The 19,329-nt window shown below is 45.0% G+C and overlaps 1 protein-coding gene across 1 annotated transcript in view; it reads left to right on the forward strand.

Annotated features, from left to right (window-relative positions):
- The window catches only part of B3GALNT2 (beta-1,3-N-acetylgalactosaminyltransferase 2), a gene marked incomplete at its 5' end in the record, with an annotated part of 56,614 nt that overhangs the window by 29,720 nt on the left and 7,565 nt on the right, over positions 1-19,329 (forward strand). Inside the window, 4 exons of the mRNA XM_019548614.1 lie at positions 4,053-4,163; positions 4,897-4,975; positions 7,267-7,450; positions 9,244-9,369. Coding sequence (XP_019404159.1) covers positions 4,053-4,163; positions 4,897-4,975; positions 7,267-7,450; positions 9,244-9,369 — 500 coding nt within the window. The remainder of the gene's footprint in view (positions 1-4,052; positions 4,164-4,896; positions 4,976-7,266; positions 7,451-9,243; positions 9,370-19,329) is intronic.

The following is a 19,329-nucleotide window of genomic DNA, read 5'->3' on the forward strand; positions in this document are numbered from 1 at the left end:
GGTTAGTCGGAGCGGGGTACTGTGTCCAGGATCTGAATTATGGGGAAGCTCGGGGGAGAAGGGGGGGGTTGAGCCCTCCCATAAGAGACAAGAGCCCTCCTGCAAGATTTGAAAAACATAACCTGGGGGGGTCTCTGATTTTATTAGGGCGTTGTGATGAACAGCCCAATTGTTTTTGCAGAGCTCCCCAAGAGGCAAAGTGTAATTCAAACCCTGACTGTGTCCATCTCTCCTGTTGAAGCTGGGACAAAGAAATGCAGGATTGATAGAGGAGAGAGAACAGCCCCAGGACGAGGGAGGGAGCCCTAGCTTCCGGTCTGTTCTCAAGACTCCTCGTGCATATTATCCAACAACCCTTTAATGCAACATACAAGAGAAGGGCCCAGTATCCAGGGCTCCCCTTTCCTGGGGGAATCCCCTCATTGCAGAGCTCCAGGGAGATGGTCCTCCATGCTGGGATCTCGCATTCCTTTCCACAGCTTCACAGGATGGAGACCGTCCCCGCTCCAGCCTTTCTACCAGCCTCCCAGACAGGGCATCTGTCTGGGAGGTGAGAGATGTGGTTTGTGCCCCTTCCGGCTATGGAAGGCATTGAGCTCAGGTCTGACTTCCTGGCAGCTGCTTTAACTTGTATTGTGTAAAAGGGGGCTCCTGCTCGGCTAGGTGTGTTTTTTTGAACGAAAGCAGCCGGATGCTGTACTTCATGCTGCACTCAGTGCTCTCTGCCTGGTAAGCACACTCTGAGTCTAGGAAGATGAAGACCCTCAGGGAACTTAGGCATGGGGACCCACAGTTTGCAAACAGACGTAGGTAGGACTTAGGCACCTGGGCACTTGGCTTGACTGACCTGGCACCAGTTGTGGGTTCTCTCAGCAGCACAGTTTTAGGCACCTGGTGAAAACTTTAGTGCCTCTGGCCTCTCAGTTGCTTGAGAGATGAGGGTGGCTTTTGGGGGATGGACAGAAGTGCCTGATTTTTTTCTCTTGGATGCAACTGTAGGTGTGTACGTTCCATTTTGGATTTGGCTCATTGTTCTCTGTGGCATTTAGGATATTGGAGCAGGCAGCCTCATCTGGAAGAGATTCACAGCACACATTTCAATATGCAGTCACGTTGAGGTGGATAGATTAGTAGTGGAGTGTTTAATTGCTATAAGCTGGGTACAAGGCTACAAATATTTCCTACTCTTCCCCCCAGGAAGAAAGAATCTCACCCGTCTTTCAGCTAAGGTGCTACTTCCCCCCTCCCCCCCCATCATCCTAAGAGGGATGGAGGGAAATAAAACATCAGTGCAAGCATCTGGCAGGCCAGGTTGTCCAAGGCAGAGTCAATCACGCAGATATTAGTGGAAGGACCAGGAGAGCACAGCCAGCAAACACTGGGGCTAAGGGACTCTTATGGACAAGTTTTAAAGAAGCATTTGTTTTGACACAGAGCTCCAGACCACTCATGTAGAAGTAGGACTCTGTGCCTTATGTACCCTCTGTTACTAATGAGAAGTAAAACAACAAAAGACACAGCACTGTTTTACATTAGGAAAGGTGTTTGACAAGGCTGCATTCTGTCAATGCACCTGTTCAGTCTTCATTGTGAATGCCAGGGCTCTCCAGTTGCTAGAAGGGTGGAATTTAAATAAGGAGAAAATAGATTATGTGGTCTCAGGTGTGCTGCTAATGATCTCCTTTCAGCATTTCTAGGCCTGAAGTTTCCATTAGGAGCTTAGAAACAGAGTAGCTAAAGGCTAAAGCCATTAGTAAATTTGCTTACAAATCTCTCACCTTATAAAGCAATAATATTTTGCACCACCAAAATACCTTGCCTTCAACGATCTTGAATACTAATTGATTTAGCCTTTCAACATGTTTTTGAAGTAGACCTGGAAAGTGTTATCCTATTCCCTTTTATGCAGGAGGAAAAGGAGTCTCAAGCCTGCAAAAAATGTGAAAATAGGAAAAAGCAGCTACTAAAATACCTTGTAAATACATCACCAAGGGAAGAAGAGATGCTATCTGATTTTTCACAGTGGAGGATGTTGGGAAGTCATGCCATTAATTATTTACAAAAAGGCTTAGTAATGAGCCATTTGTCTTTTCAGTTAAGAAGTAAAGGCAAGCAGAGTGAAGGTATTAAGCATAAAAGTTGGCTTTGTCAGAGGACTAACTGGGTCTGTTCCTGAGTGAATCTAGGATTTTGAAAAGGTGGGTGTAGGTGGTGTGTGGTACATCATCATCACATATAACACAACACAGTTTTCTCCAGTTAAAAATAAACTAGAGAATTTACTATGCTATTCCATTTAAGATCAAAGCAAAAACTAATGCAATTTTGTTGGAAAGTATATTAATTCGCTATATCATATTTTGTGAATAAAAAACAAAAGTTAGTGTTTTAGCTAGAGATAAAAACAGCCTGCAGAGCTGTGAAATAGGAGCTAGGTTTCCAGGAGCAGCTAACAGACATCAGTCAGCATTGCAGAAGAAAGGCTAGCGTGATTAGTGAAATATCAAGACCATTAAAAAGGAGAGCGGGTCATTAACACCTGTGGAATGAAGAGTTTAGAAGGAATCAGGTAGATTATAATGATCCATTAAATCAATTGACTCCCTCACTGCTGCCTGAATAGAAATGCTGCTGCCACTGCCAGAAAGTTGGTTTTAAACTTTGAGTGGTGCAGAAATCAAAGGCAGTGGGGAGCAACCCCACCACTGCACCACCCCCACCCCCCGGATCTGGCTCTGTGTTCATTATTACTAAATTGAAATTAAAAACCAAGAGATGAGGGACTTCTGCAGTGTGTATCCATGACTGAATATTGAGCATGCCACAGTGATGAAAAATGGCCAGTTGGTGGATGATATTGAGAAGTCTGATGAAGCTGCAGGAAGCTGAACTGTTTTGGAACTCAATCAATGAAGAGAGTCTATGGAGAAAAGGACAGTGCAAAGCAGGAACTGAAGAGTGGCATACAGGCAGGCTGGCAAACCATTCTGATCATTGATGAGTTGTCAGCAATCATGGATAGTTGTAAATAATGAGAAAGGTTTGCTTGTGTGCACACAACAGCCACCTGCCTTTGTGGTCACTGTACCAACATTTTCAGTTTCAGGTTGGGAGGCATTGATCTAAACCTTGACCACATCTCGCTGAAAAGAAAATCATTTAATGTTTGTGAAACTTTTGATGGATCTATTGTATGTTTTTTTCTGGTGAGGACAGGCTTACTTTAAAAATGAGAACTTAAAATTCAATTTTAATTTAATAATTATAATTTAAATTCTCCTTCATCCCTTTTTGCCTCTTTCTCACCATCTGAGAGGTTTCATCAGTAAATTATTGTAGCATTTACATATCTATAGGTATCCATATATGCAGTATTCCGTGGATCAGTGAAGAAGCTAATTGAAATGGGGTTTTTTTTCATAATTTTTAAAAAACCCTCTTAAGATCATATATGCCAAGAGATAGCTTTAAAGTGACAATTAAAAGCCTGAGGGTGGGTTGTGGGAAAGGAAGAGAGTGAAGAAAATCCTTATATCTTTTACTTGCCTGCCAAGATGGGCCTGGGTCCTGTGATGGTCCTGCAATAACTGTGCCAGGGCAGCAAAGGCAGTTCTATTTCTTTGTCTGAGTTCACTGATTTTCAGATTTCTTTTAATGTATTCTGTAATGTACGTTTTTATAGTTAATTAAAAAAACTTTCAGGTTACTTCTTTTTTAAATACAGTTCAGTTTTTTAAACATCTGGAAAACAAACTTTCTTTGTAGGTTTCTATTAAATTTTAATATGGCTCCTAACGTGGAGAAATATGTTGTTTGGCTAAAAAGCTTAACTGTTTTGTATGCTTCATCCTTTTATTTCTGATTTGTTTTGTTGCCATCAAGGCTAAGAAAGATACCTTTGCTGTGTTACAAAACCAACATGTATATCAAGCTGGATCTCTCAAAATTAGAAATATTTTGTTTTGCCCTTAAAGGTTTGTGTGCGACTATGAGATGCATGTAAGCATATGTTTGTCCTGGTAATGGTAAACTGCCATATGCTTTTTTCACAGAGTTTTGAAGGCACTATTGTATGGGAAAGCCAAGACTTGCAGGGCCTTGTTTCTAGAAACCTTCACAAAGTGATGGTGAATGACGGAGGGGGTGTGCTCAGAGTCACTGCGGTGCGTCAGTCTCACTTTCCTATCCTTCCTGCATTTTTCTATAAACTTCAGTATATGAGATAATTTACGTTTGACTTCCTTAATTGGTTTAAATTTAAACTTGTACCACCAGCAGATCACTTGGGCCCTTTGGTGTACAAAAATAATGGTGCCACTAAAGGTCTTTTTTCATTCTTGATGGGAATGAAGTTGGCTTGTTCCCTCTGGGTGCATTGAAACTAATGGGTCAAAATTCACTGTTTGTGAAGCTCTGTTGAAGTCAGTGAAGTCAGTTTTTTACTGTGGTATATTCTGGCTTAGTTACTGAAATCCTGGCATAATCATTTATTTCTATGTCAGCATTTTAGATCACAAGCATGGAGAGCTTTAGTCAGGGTTGTTTTAACTTTTCTTTTAAATTTCAAACCTAGCTTTCCAGTCTTATCTGGAGTAATGGAACAAAAAAAATTAGCAACTCTGAAAACTGCAGCATCAATTTTTTGACATCCAGGTGCTATTAATTTTTATGGCAATTGAGCATCTCAGATTGTTTAGGCATTTATGAAAATTTCGACCTAAAATTATAATGATAAGATCTTACTATTTCATATATGCACATGCTGAAAAATGAGATACTGAAAATAGTTTTATTTTTATTCTTAGTTATCACAAAGGTATATACTTTTAAACAAATCACTAAGAAACGCACATCAGGAGTGTACATTGAACTTTTTTTTAAATCACTCTCCATCAGGCAGGGGAAGGTTCATTGCCACATGAATTTACAGAAGGTGTGGAGGGAATATCAGGAGGCTTTATCTACACTATTCAGGGTAAGTAGAAAGAGGTAGTAGGACAGCCTCTATTGTTATACAGTAGGACATTTAAATGACTGCCTTGAAACAGCTGATGAAACTATGTCCACTATTACTTCGCTGGGCTAAAAAGTTCTACTTTTAGGATAATCAGTCTATTCCTCTAGAAAATAAAATGTGGTGATGTTATCACAGCCTTTCTGCTTCCCTGGCCCAGCTGATGTTGTCAGTTCACTATCTTTTCATCACTACAAGTAACCTTTTTATTTTTGATTCAAGCTCATTTTCCTGCCTTTGTCCTTGATCCTTGTTATCAAGCCCATGTTTTAAAAAAGAAAAAAGTTTATAGTGGTTGTCTTATGTCCCCTGTACACGTTACAGGTATTGCTTGAGACCAGCTGCATGTGCAAAGTACTTATCACACTATAAAAATTGCCAACCAGCTTTAAAGTGCACAAAACCCCTGGGGTCAGAGGATCACTACAAGGACAATCCCAGTGGGGTGGGAAACCTCCAGGGTCAGAGAATTGCTGCAGGGGGTGATCTCTGCATTCTGGGGTTGCATGAAACTCCTGGGCCCAGAGGATCACTGCTGTGGTGGTCCTCTGGCTCAGGGGGTTTCACATCCCACCAGGGTGGGGAGACTGTGATCCTCCTGCCCTGCGGGGCATGGGGCACCCCTGCAGCTGGGAGCTCCTCAGCTGGGGTGTGTGAGGTTCCTAGCCACAGGAACTTGGTTATTGGGCTCCCCAAGGTGCAATGGGATCTAATGCATGATCTCACAGTTGCATTTTCTGCCATGCACGTGTGCTGTGGCAGGAGGCACGATTGTGTGAATTGCACATTAGATCCCCTCGTGTCTTTACCTGATGTGGAGAGGGGGCCTTAAAGAAGTCAGCTTTTTGCCAGTAATTAATGTGGTATATCTGGCACCGCAGTGGTACCTATTGATGAGTGCTGACACCTTAATGGTGATAAACCTGACTGACCTAAAATGCTCTTAACCTGTCCTAGCAGCACAGTTACCCTTTCTTCCCATTTGAGAAGATTGAATACAGAGCCTCTGGGAGCCCTTTCAAACTCTGTGGTCTTTGGGCCATTAATACTGAAGTTGACAGATACAGTGGCCCCATGGATAGTGCTACAATGCAAAAAAGTTCATGTTTTTTAAAAAATCAGGACAAGTTTCTGTTTCAGAATGAAAAGAAATGAGTTATTTAACCTGTTTTTAAAATGATACCTGAGGGTGAGTCCACCAGCTTATTTGTAGAACCTCTCAGGCACCTAGAAGAAACATAGGACAAGCACAAGGCTTTGCTCATACTAACTGTCTTTCTACACCGCAGATCTTTACTATGTATAACAAGGTTGTAAACACAGCAACAGCTATGTTACAGCATAATTCCTATGCTGTGGTGAGGTAGGTCTAGGAGATAAGATTGAGTAGTCCCATCTCCCAGACATCTGTGCAGGAGCAGGTTCAAAAATGCATTGAATATACCCAGGGAATGTCTGTCCAGTTTCCCTTAATGCAGAGCTGGCTGACATGGGAGTATCTGGGGGATACAAAGTCTGCAGGCTGCACCAGCATGGACCAGGTCTTCCCTGAGACCACGTTCACCCATGTGTGAATGCTTCCTTCCCCATGCTGCACCAAACCACATTGTACACAGGTGCTCACAGTGCTGTACACACAGCCCCCTGGCTCCCCAAGGTGCGGGATGTACTGCTATGCCCTGCGCTGCCCTGGGGCAGAGTCAAGAAGCAGAGGGAGGGGGAGCCTGAAGCCCTCCACTGCCCAGGGGCCACATATTAACCCCTCATGTACCACGTGCCCCAGGGGCCACACTTTGGACAACCCTGCCTTAATGCATTTATGCAGCAATGTCAGGTCAATGTGACAATATGCTGAGCTTCAGTAGTGGTTTGTCAGTCTTGGTTTGTTCACTAGAGCAGCCTTCCCATTTTTTGAGGATAAAAGGAAAAGAATAAAATATCAGGCAACTACTTCTGTTCAACAAGAGTTAGTATTTTGGAATTGTTTCCATGAAGCAAAGTAGTGTTCTGCAAGACGAACACGTACAGTCTTCAGGTAATCCTGTAATAATTATAATTTTAATCATTTAAATTGTTAAAACCTTGTGCCTGTTTTTTAACTACTTGCAGAATTTCTTAATTTATCTCAGTGTTTACTGGGAAATTGAATCTATAAATATGAGGATGTGGTATAAGAAAAATTACACAATTGCATGGGGACAGTAGTAATAGGGACATAATTTTGTCTGCATAATTTTTCCTCCCTCCTTCAGAAGGTGATGCTCTCTTAAAAAACCTTCATACTCGCCCTGAAAGGTTTGAAAGCCACTTGAAAAACCTGGAAGAAGAGGATACCTTGTTGAAAGAAGAAAGCAGGATCTACGATGATATTGTGTTTGTAGACGTAGTTGACACATACAGAAATGTTCCAGCCAAACTGCTGAACTTCTACAGATGGTAGGTTGGAAACAAACATAACTAAAGCACTCCCTAAGAATATATTTCTGGTGCAGGGTAGTCCATGCTGTTACAGAGTATGTAGCCTGCAGTAATTTCTTTTTCTTTAAGTTTTAATTATTTTTCTCACTGCAAAAGAAAGAAAACTGGTGATAAAAACCGACAATGCTGCCATGAAGGCTATAGTCTCTGCCTTAATGAAAGCAAACCTACAGAACAGACTTGCTCTACAAATCAGTCTGCTCTACTATCCCACACCAGTGTTAAATCATATTCTGTTTTGATTGTTGTTAGTTTTCTTCATAAGGTTGGCCTCAGCCCTACCTGAAGTCATTTCTCATTTAAATTGCTAGTCTTCAGATAAGTCTAATGATGGCATTATACCATAGACTTATCTGAAGACTAGCAATTTAAATGTCAGTGTTGGATGCTGGTTGACAACAGGAGGCCTGACCCAAAGCCCGTTGAAGTCAGAAGAAAAGTGGGAGTTGAGTTTTTGAATAGGTCCAAAAGGTTCAACACTGGCAGGAGTTATGCGCTCTCTATTTTAGCTCCAATACAGATTTCATCTGAAAGAAAGTACTCAGTGTCTCTCAGGCTCCATCCCCATTCTGGAGGGCTTCAGAAGGCGTTCCACATAGTTCAGAGCACTAGTTATAACCATAGCACCCACTTGCAACCACAGCCTGTGGGTCACCTGTTGGGGTGTACAGAAAATGTCAGAACTGTGCCTACAACACCTGGAGTGTCTAAAATATGGACTCATATTAGATGTAAAGACCTTGGACCTGCTTCCTTATTCTTATTTCTGTAGGTATAGAGAAACTATTGAAGCTAATTAAATGATATGTTTTGAGCCTGTGTTCATTCTTCCTTTGTTTTAAATGATAACTTTAAAGAACTACCAGTATCATTCTAAACACCCCATAGAAATTGTTTGAGGGGGATAGGAAGTGCACAAATGATTAACTGAAGCAGTCAGCCAGTGTTCAGGGGGGTTACAAAAAAGTTTTCATAATAAGTTAAAGTACAGTTCTTCCTAGTGTCTATATTGTCTGATTGCACGTTAGCAGAAATGTATCTCCTTTTCAGTTTCTGGAATAGTGGTTATAAGGAAAATATTTTTCTCTTCAGGGGATGTGACTATATAGAGTGTTCTTAAAAATATGAACAAAATTGTGAACAAGTCCTTTAGGGATAACTCAGGGAATAATCTCATTCTAGTTCTTAGAGTTTTTCGTTTCCTGCCAGTTTCTCCCATCTGTAAAATAATAGCAGTACCTTCCAGCAGTGCTGGGGATTACTCATTTTAATGTGTGGAAACTGCCTTACAGAGAATAAGCACCAAATTATTGCTACAGATCATTCCTTGGACACTTTCCCAGTTGTATCACATTTGAACCAACTATAGCGTGCAGAAAACTAGTTAGGCCACTCACCCTTTATATAGCCTGTGGCCTTAACAGCTGTGGTGCAGCCATCAGCAGGAGCTTGCATCCTTCTGGGGTCAGTACTATTTCAGACAGATTCGTTGTAAATTAATCCTGCCATCTGTCCTGGATTGCAAAATTCCTTCCTCAAGTTTCTTGCAGAAATAAACCCATGCCATGAGGCGATGTCATAGTGGTTATACGGTCCTGAGTCTATAGCATAACCATTTAAAAAGACAGGGAAGAATGGCTTACCTCTCTAAAGGGTCCCTACCATTTAGATTGCATATAGGTTTTGTTACAGAATTTTAATGTAGTTTTGAATTGCTTTCCAGTAAATCACTACTTTTGTCTTGACAACAGGACAGTAGAATCAACAAGTTTTGATTTGTTGTTGAAGACAGATGATGACTGCTACATTGATTTGGAAGCTGTGTTTAACAGGATAATGCACAAAAAATTGGACAGGCCAAATATTTGGTGGGGAAAGTAAGTCTCAAACTCTTCCTTTTGGTGGTTTATATGGGTAAATTTTCAGTGTACGTTGCTTTTAAAATTCAGTTCAGAACAACTCTTTCATGGAGTCTACCTTATGTCCATGGAAGCCAATTAAAAAACTATACAACATCAATAAGAACAGGATTCTACTCATTTGGGTTGCAGAAAGTACTCCTTTTTATAACTGTTTTATAATGCACTCTTATGAAAGCTATAGCTTTTTCAGATGCTGACACGTGGTTTAAAATGTGGTGGATGGCTTGATGTAGCGCACTTCTCTGTGCCGCATAGGAGTCAATAGACATTTATCTGGGTGAAACTATGGTGCAGCTAAAACTGCAAGTGTGTGTCAGTATTTGAATTTTAGCCTTTTAAGACCTATATGACTTTTCTGGGTGATATTTTTTAGAAGTGAAATGTGTAGGAGGGAACAAAATCGACCTTATAATCTGTTTTGTGTTCTGAAGATTCTGAATGCCAGTGGTTAATACTGTTGTTTGCTTCTCTACAGGTTTGTATTAGCAGTAGAAACCCCCAACTGTCCTCTGCCCATGGGCTACAGCTTCCAGCTTCCCACAACTGAGAGTTTACAGTGCAGCTCTGAATACTGTCAGTGCAAAAATATAGTGAATGTTGAAATAGAGTTAGCTATCAGACACCCACCTTAGCAGTGAAGATGGTTAACCATTAACTCAGTTTGCCAACATAGGTGGTGGATTCTCCATCACTTGACTTTTTAAGTCAAGATTGAACGTCTTCTCAAAAGTGTGCTTTAGCTCATCCAAAAGTAAGAGCCTTGATACAATAAATACTATGGCTCAGAACAGACATTGCATTTGTCCCTGGATAAGTTGTGCCTGTGTTTGTTCTGAATCAGAAATATCTCAGGATTGGTATATACACCCTTCTGATCAGCAGGGATCCGGGTTTTCCGTTCACCATGGAAAAACGCAGTAAAACCCAAATTTTCTCCTTTTCAAGAAAAAACCTGGGAAACGGCAGGTTTCCTGTTGCAGGCTGGCAGAGTTCCTGCAGTTGAGTGGGGCTGGGGCTGGGGCTGCTGTCCAGCCTGGACAGCACATGGGGCTTGGGGCCCAGGGCTGGAGCGCACGGCTGCAGAACCCAGGTGGGGAGCAAGACAGAGGTGTGGGTGGCTCGTCTAGGGAGTGGGAGGGCTGGCTCCCCATTGCTGTGTGTGCACTCCTGGGTAGGGCACGTGTCCCCAGATTTGTGTGTGGAACAGGGTGGATGCCTGCTGCGGGCTTGGGGCTCCCTGCCCTGCTGCCCTCCCCACAGGGCATCCATGGCCCAGCAGGTGGGACCCAGCATGGCAGGGCAGAGTAGAGCGGGGAAGCTTGGTATCACCACTGGGAGCCCTGCGCTGTCAAAGTGAGGCACCTCCTGCTCACCCAGCAGCAGCAGGGGCAGCAACACCAAGTTGTAACCCTCGTTACAACTGCTGCCAGGCAGGCAGGGGTGCCTCGCCATGGTGGTGCACGGCTTGCAGTGGTGGCATCCAGCTTCTCTGCCCTGCCTCACTGGATCTCACTTGCTGGGCTGTGGAGGCCCCAGAGGAGGGCAGCAGGGCAGGGAGCCCTGAGCCTGCAGTGGGCAACCCACATCCATCCTGCCCCCCCCTCTCTCCCCCTCGATGGGGTCTGGTCTGGCTGTGCCGCCTGTGGGGGAAGGGGAACCGGGCTCCACTCCACCTCAGCAGCCATTGCCTCCCATGGGGAGCAGCCAGGGCTTGGGCGCTGCTGCAAGGGGCAGAGGGCTATGAACCTGGGTCCCTGGCCCCATAGCCCTGGCAGCTGGGAGACACCTCTGACAGGGCTGGGGGGGGCTGTGGGTGGGGAGTGAGGGGCACCAGCAGGGCTGGGGGGTTGTGGCTTGTGAGTTATGGGGCAATGGCCTGGGCAGGGCACCAGCATATTAGGGCTGCTCAGTGCCACAAAGCAGTGGGGGTGGGGAGACAGCAGCTGCTGAACCTGCATCCTTGTGAGCAAAGAGGCTGGGGGAGCTCTCATTTTCCATGATAAAACCAAAATTAAACACCAAAATGTATAGGTATTTAGAATTTATTTTAGTATACTGATTGAGGCCTGATACACTTCAAAATCACTTTAAATTGTAAATGTATCAATAAAACGTTGTGTTCAACTGATACCAATATAGATAGATAGATAGTTAGATAAATAGATATAGTGGCATTTTATTTTAAACCCTCCCCCCCTCCCCAAATCCATGTTTTTTCATAATTAAATCAGAGAATTTGCTGTTTTTTATCTGAGAAAACCAGGATTCCTGCTAATCAGGACTGAGTGAATAGCTGAATGCACTCCTACCTTTCTACCATTGATTCAGTCATGCAAACCCAGTACAGCCATTCAGATGCACTTTGCAATGTCACGGGATAAAATGTTAGGACTTCTTACCCTGTGAACCTTTTTGGGGTTTATCCTAGAACAATGAACATGGAGCATCTGAACGATTGTACTTTGTTCTGAGATAAAATGGTTTATTCTGGGACAAATGCCACGTCTGTTTGTAGCTTTTGTGAAATTCTGTGGAGGTGTTACACAGATGGTCAGATGAGATAACTGGGACAGTTCCTTGTGGCTTTAAAATCTATGGCTGCAGCACTAGATTGTATTGTATGCAGCTTCATATTTTAGTTCCATTTTTGAAAAGTGTTCTTAAAAAACAAGAAACCCCCCCCAAAACCAAAAATAACCCAAAACCTTAAACTACTTCAGAGTCCCTCCACCCCTGTCAGGGAAACCACTGGTCCCCAGTTCAGAATTTAGATCCACCTTGCAGGAGCTTTGAAACTCACTGAAGTCCACTGGCCCCATCCTCTGTCTGCCCCCTGAACCCTCCCGTCACTGCCCCACCGAGCCCCAGCATCCTGGCAGTTAAAAAAAAAATTAAAAGCCCCACAACTCCTGAGCAGCAGCAGCTGCCATAGGGGTTACTGGGGCCTCATGGCACAATCTCCCCCATACAGTACAGGGCAGTGGGAGGCAGAACCGGGCTCTTTATTCTGAGCAAAGATTAAAAACAAACAGGAAGCTTGAGAAATCTGTGCTTGTAGTGCCCAGCTCTTCCCAGGGGAGGTCTGCTTTACAAACTGAAGGAGGTTTTCCTTACCCTTCCTTTTCAAGTAACTGGCAGGTTTTAGGCCTTTCCCAGGCTTTTAGCAATACTCAACTTGGCATTCTCATTAGTGTTTACAGCAGACTTTAAAGTGACCTTGGCCTTGAGCTGGGCAGGACAGAGGTTTAAAAGAGTTGCATGGCAGAGTTGCTAAGTCTTTTGTAGCCGGGAAAACAAGAATTCCACAAGTCCAGTCCTAATGATTGTCTCTCTTGATGTCAGCTCAGCCCAGAGACATCCACTGTTCCCTTATTTTAGTCACCTGGGCTTCTTGCCATGTCTAAATGTGATCAAAAACAGGACAGTGCTCACGGTTACGAACAAACGTATATTTTATTGCTAAAGAAGAAGGAAAAGGGGGGAGGAATAAAACACAAATGGTAAAAGGGGGTTAAATGGAGGACATGCAATGGAGACCAGATACTCCTCTGGTAGGATCGCTTGTACCTAGGTAAGGTGAGACCAATATGCATCGCTTGTATCATAGGTGAGCAAAGTAATTTTGATTCAGGGTCAGCAAATCCCATTTAATCCTGAACAGGTTTTAATGGTTTGTAAATGGACAGAGCTGAGCGATCTCAATAAAATCTGATGCAACAGAAAGGAAGAAAGAAGTATTTAAACTGGTTGCATGCAAATCTTCAGGAAGAAAACCGGAGAAGGGAAAATGATGGATATAAGGAATTTTAAATTCAGATTAAACTGTGCTGTATCTCACTGTTCATCCTGGTTAACAGATCTGCCCTATCCCACAATAAGTTGTCCAAAGAAACGGCAATTAACCAAAGAAGCTATTTTTGCCTTACAATGGCATTTCCATATCCTATTAAAGTCACTTCAGAAACTATTTAAATCTCACCCTATGGCAATGCTTTTGTAACCTCCCATCTATTGAGACCTTTGATGTATGGGAGCAACTGTGTTACAGAAATGGGGCTGTATTGAAAAGGGGCTGCTTTTTGTTTCCATGTTGTGAGTCTTTTGTTCATCGCCTTGCAGATGTCATTTGCTTGCTTGTAGACATGCTAGCATGGAAGCCTGATGAGGTGAAAATGAACAGATTGAGATGAGTTATATAGGAGTGAGTGAAAGAGCATGTAAAAAAAGTATAAGCAAAAAAGTATGCATCTTAGTTTGGAGGAATTTATGCTCTTCTTTTGACATAGTCTCACTGAAAGTAAAAAGTGCATCCCTTTCCAGGGCTGAATTCAAATACCAGTTGCTGTCACCTTTCACTGGCTCAGCACCTTGAGGTGATGGCTTTGGTAGCAGCCTTAGTCATTAATACGGTCTGCTAATGCGTATGCCAAGCTTATGTTTGGATCTTAAACTTAAGTGATTCCACAAGAGACTCTTTAAACATCCTGGGAGAGATGGTTCTTGCACTCAAGTTTAGTAAGGAGTTGCTTAAGCATTTCCAGATACCTAATGAGTTTTCCAATTAATATACTCTTTTGTATTTAAATAACTTCATACATTAATAACCAACTAGAAGAAATCACCTTGCTATAGATTGCATAAAACATCTTGCTACTCCTATAAAATGGCATAGGGCAGCAGATACAAAACTTTGTAGATAATACTTCTTTTGAGAGATTAAGTATTTGAGGACAGGAAAAATTTTGCACGTTGGTAACGTAAGTTAGAATTAACCAGTATCTCCTGAGAAACGTTTCCAAGCCATGAATGTTTTCCTTGAAGAATGAAAACTTCATAGTGTTTATAAAAGAAACTGGTTTCAATAAGGTTTTAGATCCAAAGGGTTTTTCCATTTGTAATAGGGAGGGGGTAACAAGGTTGGCTTCTTTAGTTTGTAACTCTGAAAACACATCCTGGCAGAGATGAATCTGGTAGGGTTTGCACCCTGGGCAGCTGCAGGCTCCAGCCGGTGTCCAGGACTTGGGGAATGGAGCCAGGAGGGCTCTAGGGTCCTGACAGCTATGGGGGAAGGTCCTCCCAGCCAAAGAGTTAAGCTTTTTGCCTGCCCTCTTATCCACAGGCACTGCTGAATGCCATGCTGAACAAAAATGTAGAACATTGAATTCGGTGACTGGGGGGGTGTATGGGGACAACACCTTCCTGCCTTCACTTCCTGACTCTTTTCTCTGCACCAGACCTGTTGCTGCTGGAGTAGCAGTGTATAGCTGTGTCTGTTCTGGTGCCCTCTGCCTGCCCCCTAATCAGCACCCAGGATTCGTGCCCCCCTTGCCCACCGCTAATTATACTGCTACCCTGAGCACAACTGCTCTTTAGACTACCCTGACTAAAGCCCTTTTCTAGGTTGTTTTGTACAACTGGCTGTTTCTTAAACACAAATAGCCTAAGACATTTTTTTCCCCTCTAGGGATAAAAGTCACGTCTGTACCAAAATGGTGGTGGGCACAAGGCTGAGGTGTCCTCTTGTTTAAGAAGGTACTTTTGATTGGTTCCTCTTGTTTGGATGGTTTTCGACCACTGTTTGCTGTGTTTGTAATTGGCAATTGAAACCTACTGTCAAATTTTCGATACAAGGTGCAGTAACAACAGTTACAGCATCCTTCAAAACAGTGTAAAAGAAAATGCAGAATGTCAAAACAAAACAGAACACACAAGCTGTGTAAGTGTTGGTAAACTTGAATGTGCGGGGCGGTTATAAATGCGGTTTCTGGCTGAGACAGTATTGTCCCTTGTCGTAGGCCTGATGCTTGTCAATTGACGGAAAGTAAAAAAAATTCCATAACTGGTTCAAACATTTAATGTTGTACAAGTAGTAGAAACTATAGCTGTGGGGTCTCCTTTTTCAGGCAGGGCGAGTATGAAAACACTTTATTGTATGATTCATTATAGGTGACAGTCCAGTTGTAATCATCTGCAATTATATTTGTATTGATTTATTTTTTCCATCAGTATGTTGAGGTCTCTTCTCCAAGGGTAGCTACCTCCAAGGGTTGGTACATTCAGGTTTTCTTTGGGAACATTCATTGCCCATGGTAGAGGTACTAGAGATCCAGCAAGAATTACATTGCCATCCTGAATTCATGTTGCCTTCTTTCTTTAATTGCTTGCAGTGGTGTAACTGCAGAGCCAGGGTTTTGCTTAGCAAAGTATGCGTATGTGTGTGTGAATGTAAATGTTTGCACCATGACTCAAAGTAACTAGCCTAAAGTGGAAAAAATGTATTTGCCTGCAGCTGAGCATCTTTTGGGTGAACATCAATGCTTGTTAGACAGAGTGATACCGATGGTTAGCATCAGCCAGTATGTGGGTATGCTCTGTGGTAGTTTTATGCTTGCCTCTATCAAGCCATCAGTTCTACCCTACTAGGATCTACTGCATCCAGACTACTCTGCCAGTATTTGATGGCTCTAAAATAACTGTTGGGCTATTAGGAAGTTTACTGAGGCTGTTGAACTTACTTTATGATGGATTTAAGTCTTGTGCCTTCTTGTGAAAGGGGGAAAATCTGCTTTGTTGTCACACATGCCACCACATGGGTGTCTGTCAAAGAAAGCAGAAGATCACAGAACAAAGTAATCCTTGAACTAGCCAGACAGCCTGCCTCATCTTCCAGACAGAAGTTGGAGGAAGAGCTGTGCCTTGTATCGTGCAAGGGAATTGTAAAGTACAGAATCCTTTTGCACAAAACGCTCAGCCTCCTGCCTCAGAATAGCATGTCTGTTCAAAGAAACACTTAGCTATTCCCTAGCCCTCTTCTGCCGCAGCTTGCAAAATATTCTGTGGAGCAGAGCAAATACCACAAATTGCAGGTACAGGGAATTGTATACATCACTTTTTAAAACTGAGAAAGGAAAACACTAGAGCTGTGCTACCGTGTTCCAAAGGCCATGTTTTAAATGGCAGACCTTTGGGCTGAAAGTGGCAGACTCTGAGGGAGGGATCCTGGGGAGCAGCACATAGCATGGGAAAAAACCCAGATTGCCGCCTGTCTAGGAGCCCTGTAATTGGGGGTGATCAGGGCTCCCAACTCTGCCAGGCTCCCCCTAGAACAGTAACCTCAGGACACAATAAAATATGCCGGGGAGTGGGGCGGGGGAGAGAGCGCAGGGAGCTTTGGGTCTCTGTAGACTTGGAGAACTCTGTTTATTTTTAATGTAACATCGGTGCTGGGAGCGGGGCTAGAAACTCAGTTGGGATCTTGAGGACAGGACTGATTAGTCTCTTTGAATTGAAGACTTCACTGATTTGGTTTAAGGCTTTGCCACCAGGTTGAGGAGGAGGGTCTGGGGCCCTGGAGAAAGAAGACTGGGGGAGGGAGGGAGAGGCCCTGCTGGTCTTGCTATACATACTTGCTGCCTGTCAATTCCTGAATTTCTCTCTGGTCACCCCACAGGCAGCAAGTCTGTGGCAGGTTTGCGGGTCTGAAACCAGATGATTTCTGACCTGGTGCTCTGCAAGCTTGAGACTTGCTGCCATGGCAATTCAAAGGCAAGACGGCCATCTCCAGAATGACCGGGACCCTCAACTTAGTTTAATTTCTAAATGGTCATTAGCAGGGATCCAGATTTTCCGGTTCCCGGGGAAAACGGAGAAAACTGTGGATTTTACTTTTTACCAGAGGCAAACGAGGATTTCTCATTTTACTGGAAAAATCTGTGGATTTTGGACTTTTGCGAAGAGCTCACTGGGGGCTGGCAGAGTTCCAGCTTGCGAGGGGCTGGGAGGGAGCGGGAGGGCAGGCAGGCTGGGGGCACCGTATGCACATGGCTGCCAGGCAGCCTGGAGAGCAGCTCCCGCAGGTAAGTCTGGGTGTGGGGATTGAGGCCCCCATAGGGAGGGAGGGAGGGAGTTGGGCAGGGCAGGGGCTGGGGCTCCTGCCCAGCCAGGCAGTGCCCGGGGCTTGGGGCCCAGGGCCACAATGTACAGCCACAAGGCCCTGGTGGGGAGTGGGACGAGACCGTTGGCAGCTTGTCCAGGGGGCAGGGGTGGGGACAGCTCCCCGTGGCTGCACACACTCCCGAGGGCCGGGGGGGACCCACGCCTCCTAGATCTGTGCGTGGGACAGGGCAGGCTGCCTGCTGTGGGCTTGGTTGGGGGGGCTGCTCCCTGCCACTGCGTGCAGTCCTGGAGGGCAGGGGTACCCACACTCTCCAGATCTCTGCATGGGTCTAGGGCTGCCCACTTCAGGCTTCCACCCTGCTGCCCTCTCCCGGGGCCTCCACACCTTGGCAGGGTCACACATGCCCACCAGCATGTGGACTGTACTGGAGTGCAACAGATCCAGCCGTTTCCTGAAGCCTTTCTTCAGACGCCTCACCGGTGCCTGCACAATTGGTGCCAGCAGCCTGCCCCAGCCAGGAGCAGTGATCCCCTGGAACTTCTCCATTTGGTTCTCCAGTTCCCTCACTAGGGGAATCACCTGGCTAAGGAGGGCATCGCCAGCACTGAGGGTCTCAGTGGCCTCGAGGAAGGGCTTGAGGACCACCAAGATCTGGGAGATGTTATCCCACTGAGCTCTGTTAAGGGGGCCACTGATCCCAATCTCCCTGAGCAAGGCCATCTCATGGATGGCCTTCTGTTGCTCCACCAGCCTCTCGAGCATCGTATGTGGAGTTCCAACGAGTCTCCACATCCTGCATAATTTTGTGCTGCAGGATGCTCAGCTCTGCCTCTTTCTCCCGCAGCACCTTGCCTGCCTTGATGCTGCAGTGGAAGTAGTCCGCCACCTTCCTGCATTTTGAAATCAGCGGGGTGGTAGTGATGGCACCATCACCGGCAGCCCTATCCCCTCCAAGGCATCCCTATGAGGTGGAACCTGTGTGCCACACAGTGGATGCCAACGAAGTTGGCATCCCAGACCACCTTGACCATATTGGCCCCATTGTCCGTGACCATGAACCTGTGGGTGAGCTCGGCTTGCCCAATGAGCCACCCCTGCACCATGCAGTTCATGGCCACCATGATCTCCCTTGTCATGTGGGACTCATCCAGCACCTCCACTTGAAGGAGAGTCCACTGACGGCCTGACCAATCGCACCAGTGCTCTGTGAGAGAGGGATAGGTGTGATCGCTACCCCGGCTGCTGCAGATGTCCGAGGTGAAGTGCAAGGCTACCTGCAGCCCTGCCTTGCACAGCTCCTCCTTCAAGTACTTCATGCATGCCTCATACAGGGAGGGCACCACCGTCCTGCTACAGGTGGTGCATGTGAGCACTTGGTAGGATGGGGCCATGAGCTGCCTGAACCCTGGCCACTCAACAAAGGAGAAGGGCTGGCCATCCACACCAAGCATCTCCCCAGTGCTCTGGGTGATATCTCTTACCCTTGTAACACACATCCCTCTGCAGCTTTCCCCCCACCACTCCAGGGTGGCTTGCCTCTTCTTTGTGTGGACATGGGGTTTGGAGCAAGAGGGGAACTTTCCTTTGGGCACACTCCCACTGGTGCCAAGCTGAGGAGAAAGAAGACCAAGGGGGTGCTGCCTCCTGAGATGAAGCAGCATCGCTGTGGTGCTGAAGTGTTTCACCTTCTTGCCCTGGCTGATCTGCCTTCAGCAGTGCTAGCAGATAACATACTTGGGATCATCTGCCACTTCAAAATGATCCCACAGTACACTATCTCCCTGCTTCTGGGTTGAGGGTGGGGATCCTATCTTATTCCCCTCAACAGGCTGAGGCACAACAAGAGGAGGAGCTGACTCAGTTGAGCCACTTGCCTCCACAACCTCAACCCCCTTCAAAGTGCTGTTTTCCAGAGAAGGAAACCTGGGTCTAGGGGAATTTTGAGGGATGTGGGCACAAATTCTGATTCCTGCTTGGTCCCCAGAATTTCTTTTGCTACAGCGCTCAGGTCCCCTGCT

The sequence above is a fragment of the Crocodylus porosus genome, unplaced genomic scaffold (assembly GCF_001723895.1).
Source record: "Crocodylus porosus isolate Cpor-Errol unplaced genomic scaffold, CroPor_comp1, whole genome shotgun sequence".
Taxonomy (NCBI): Eukaryota; Metazoa; Chordata; order Crocodylia; family Crocodylidae; genus Crocodylus; species Crocodylus porosus.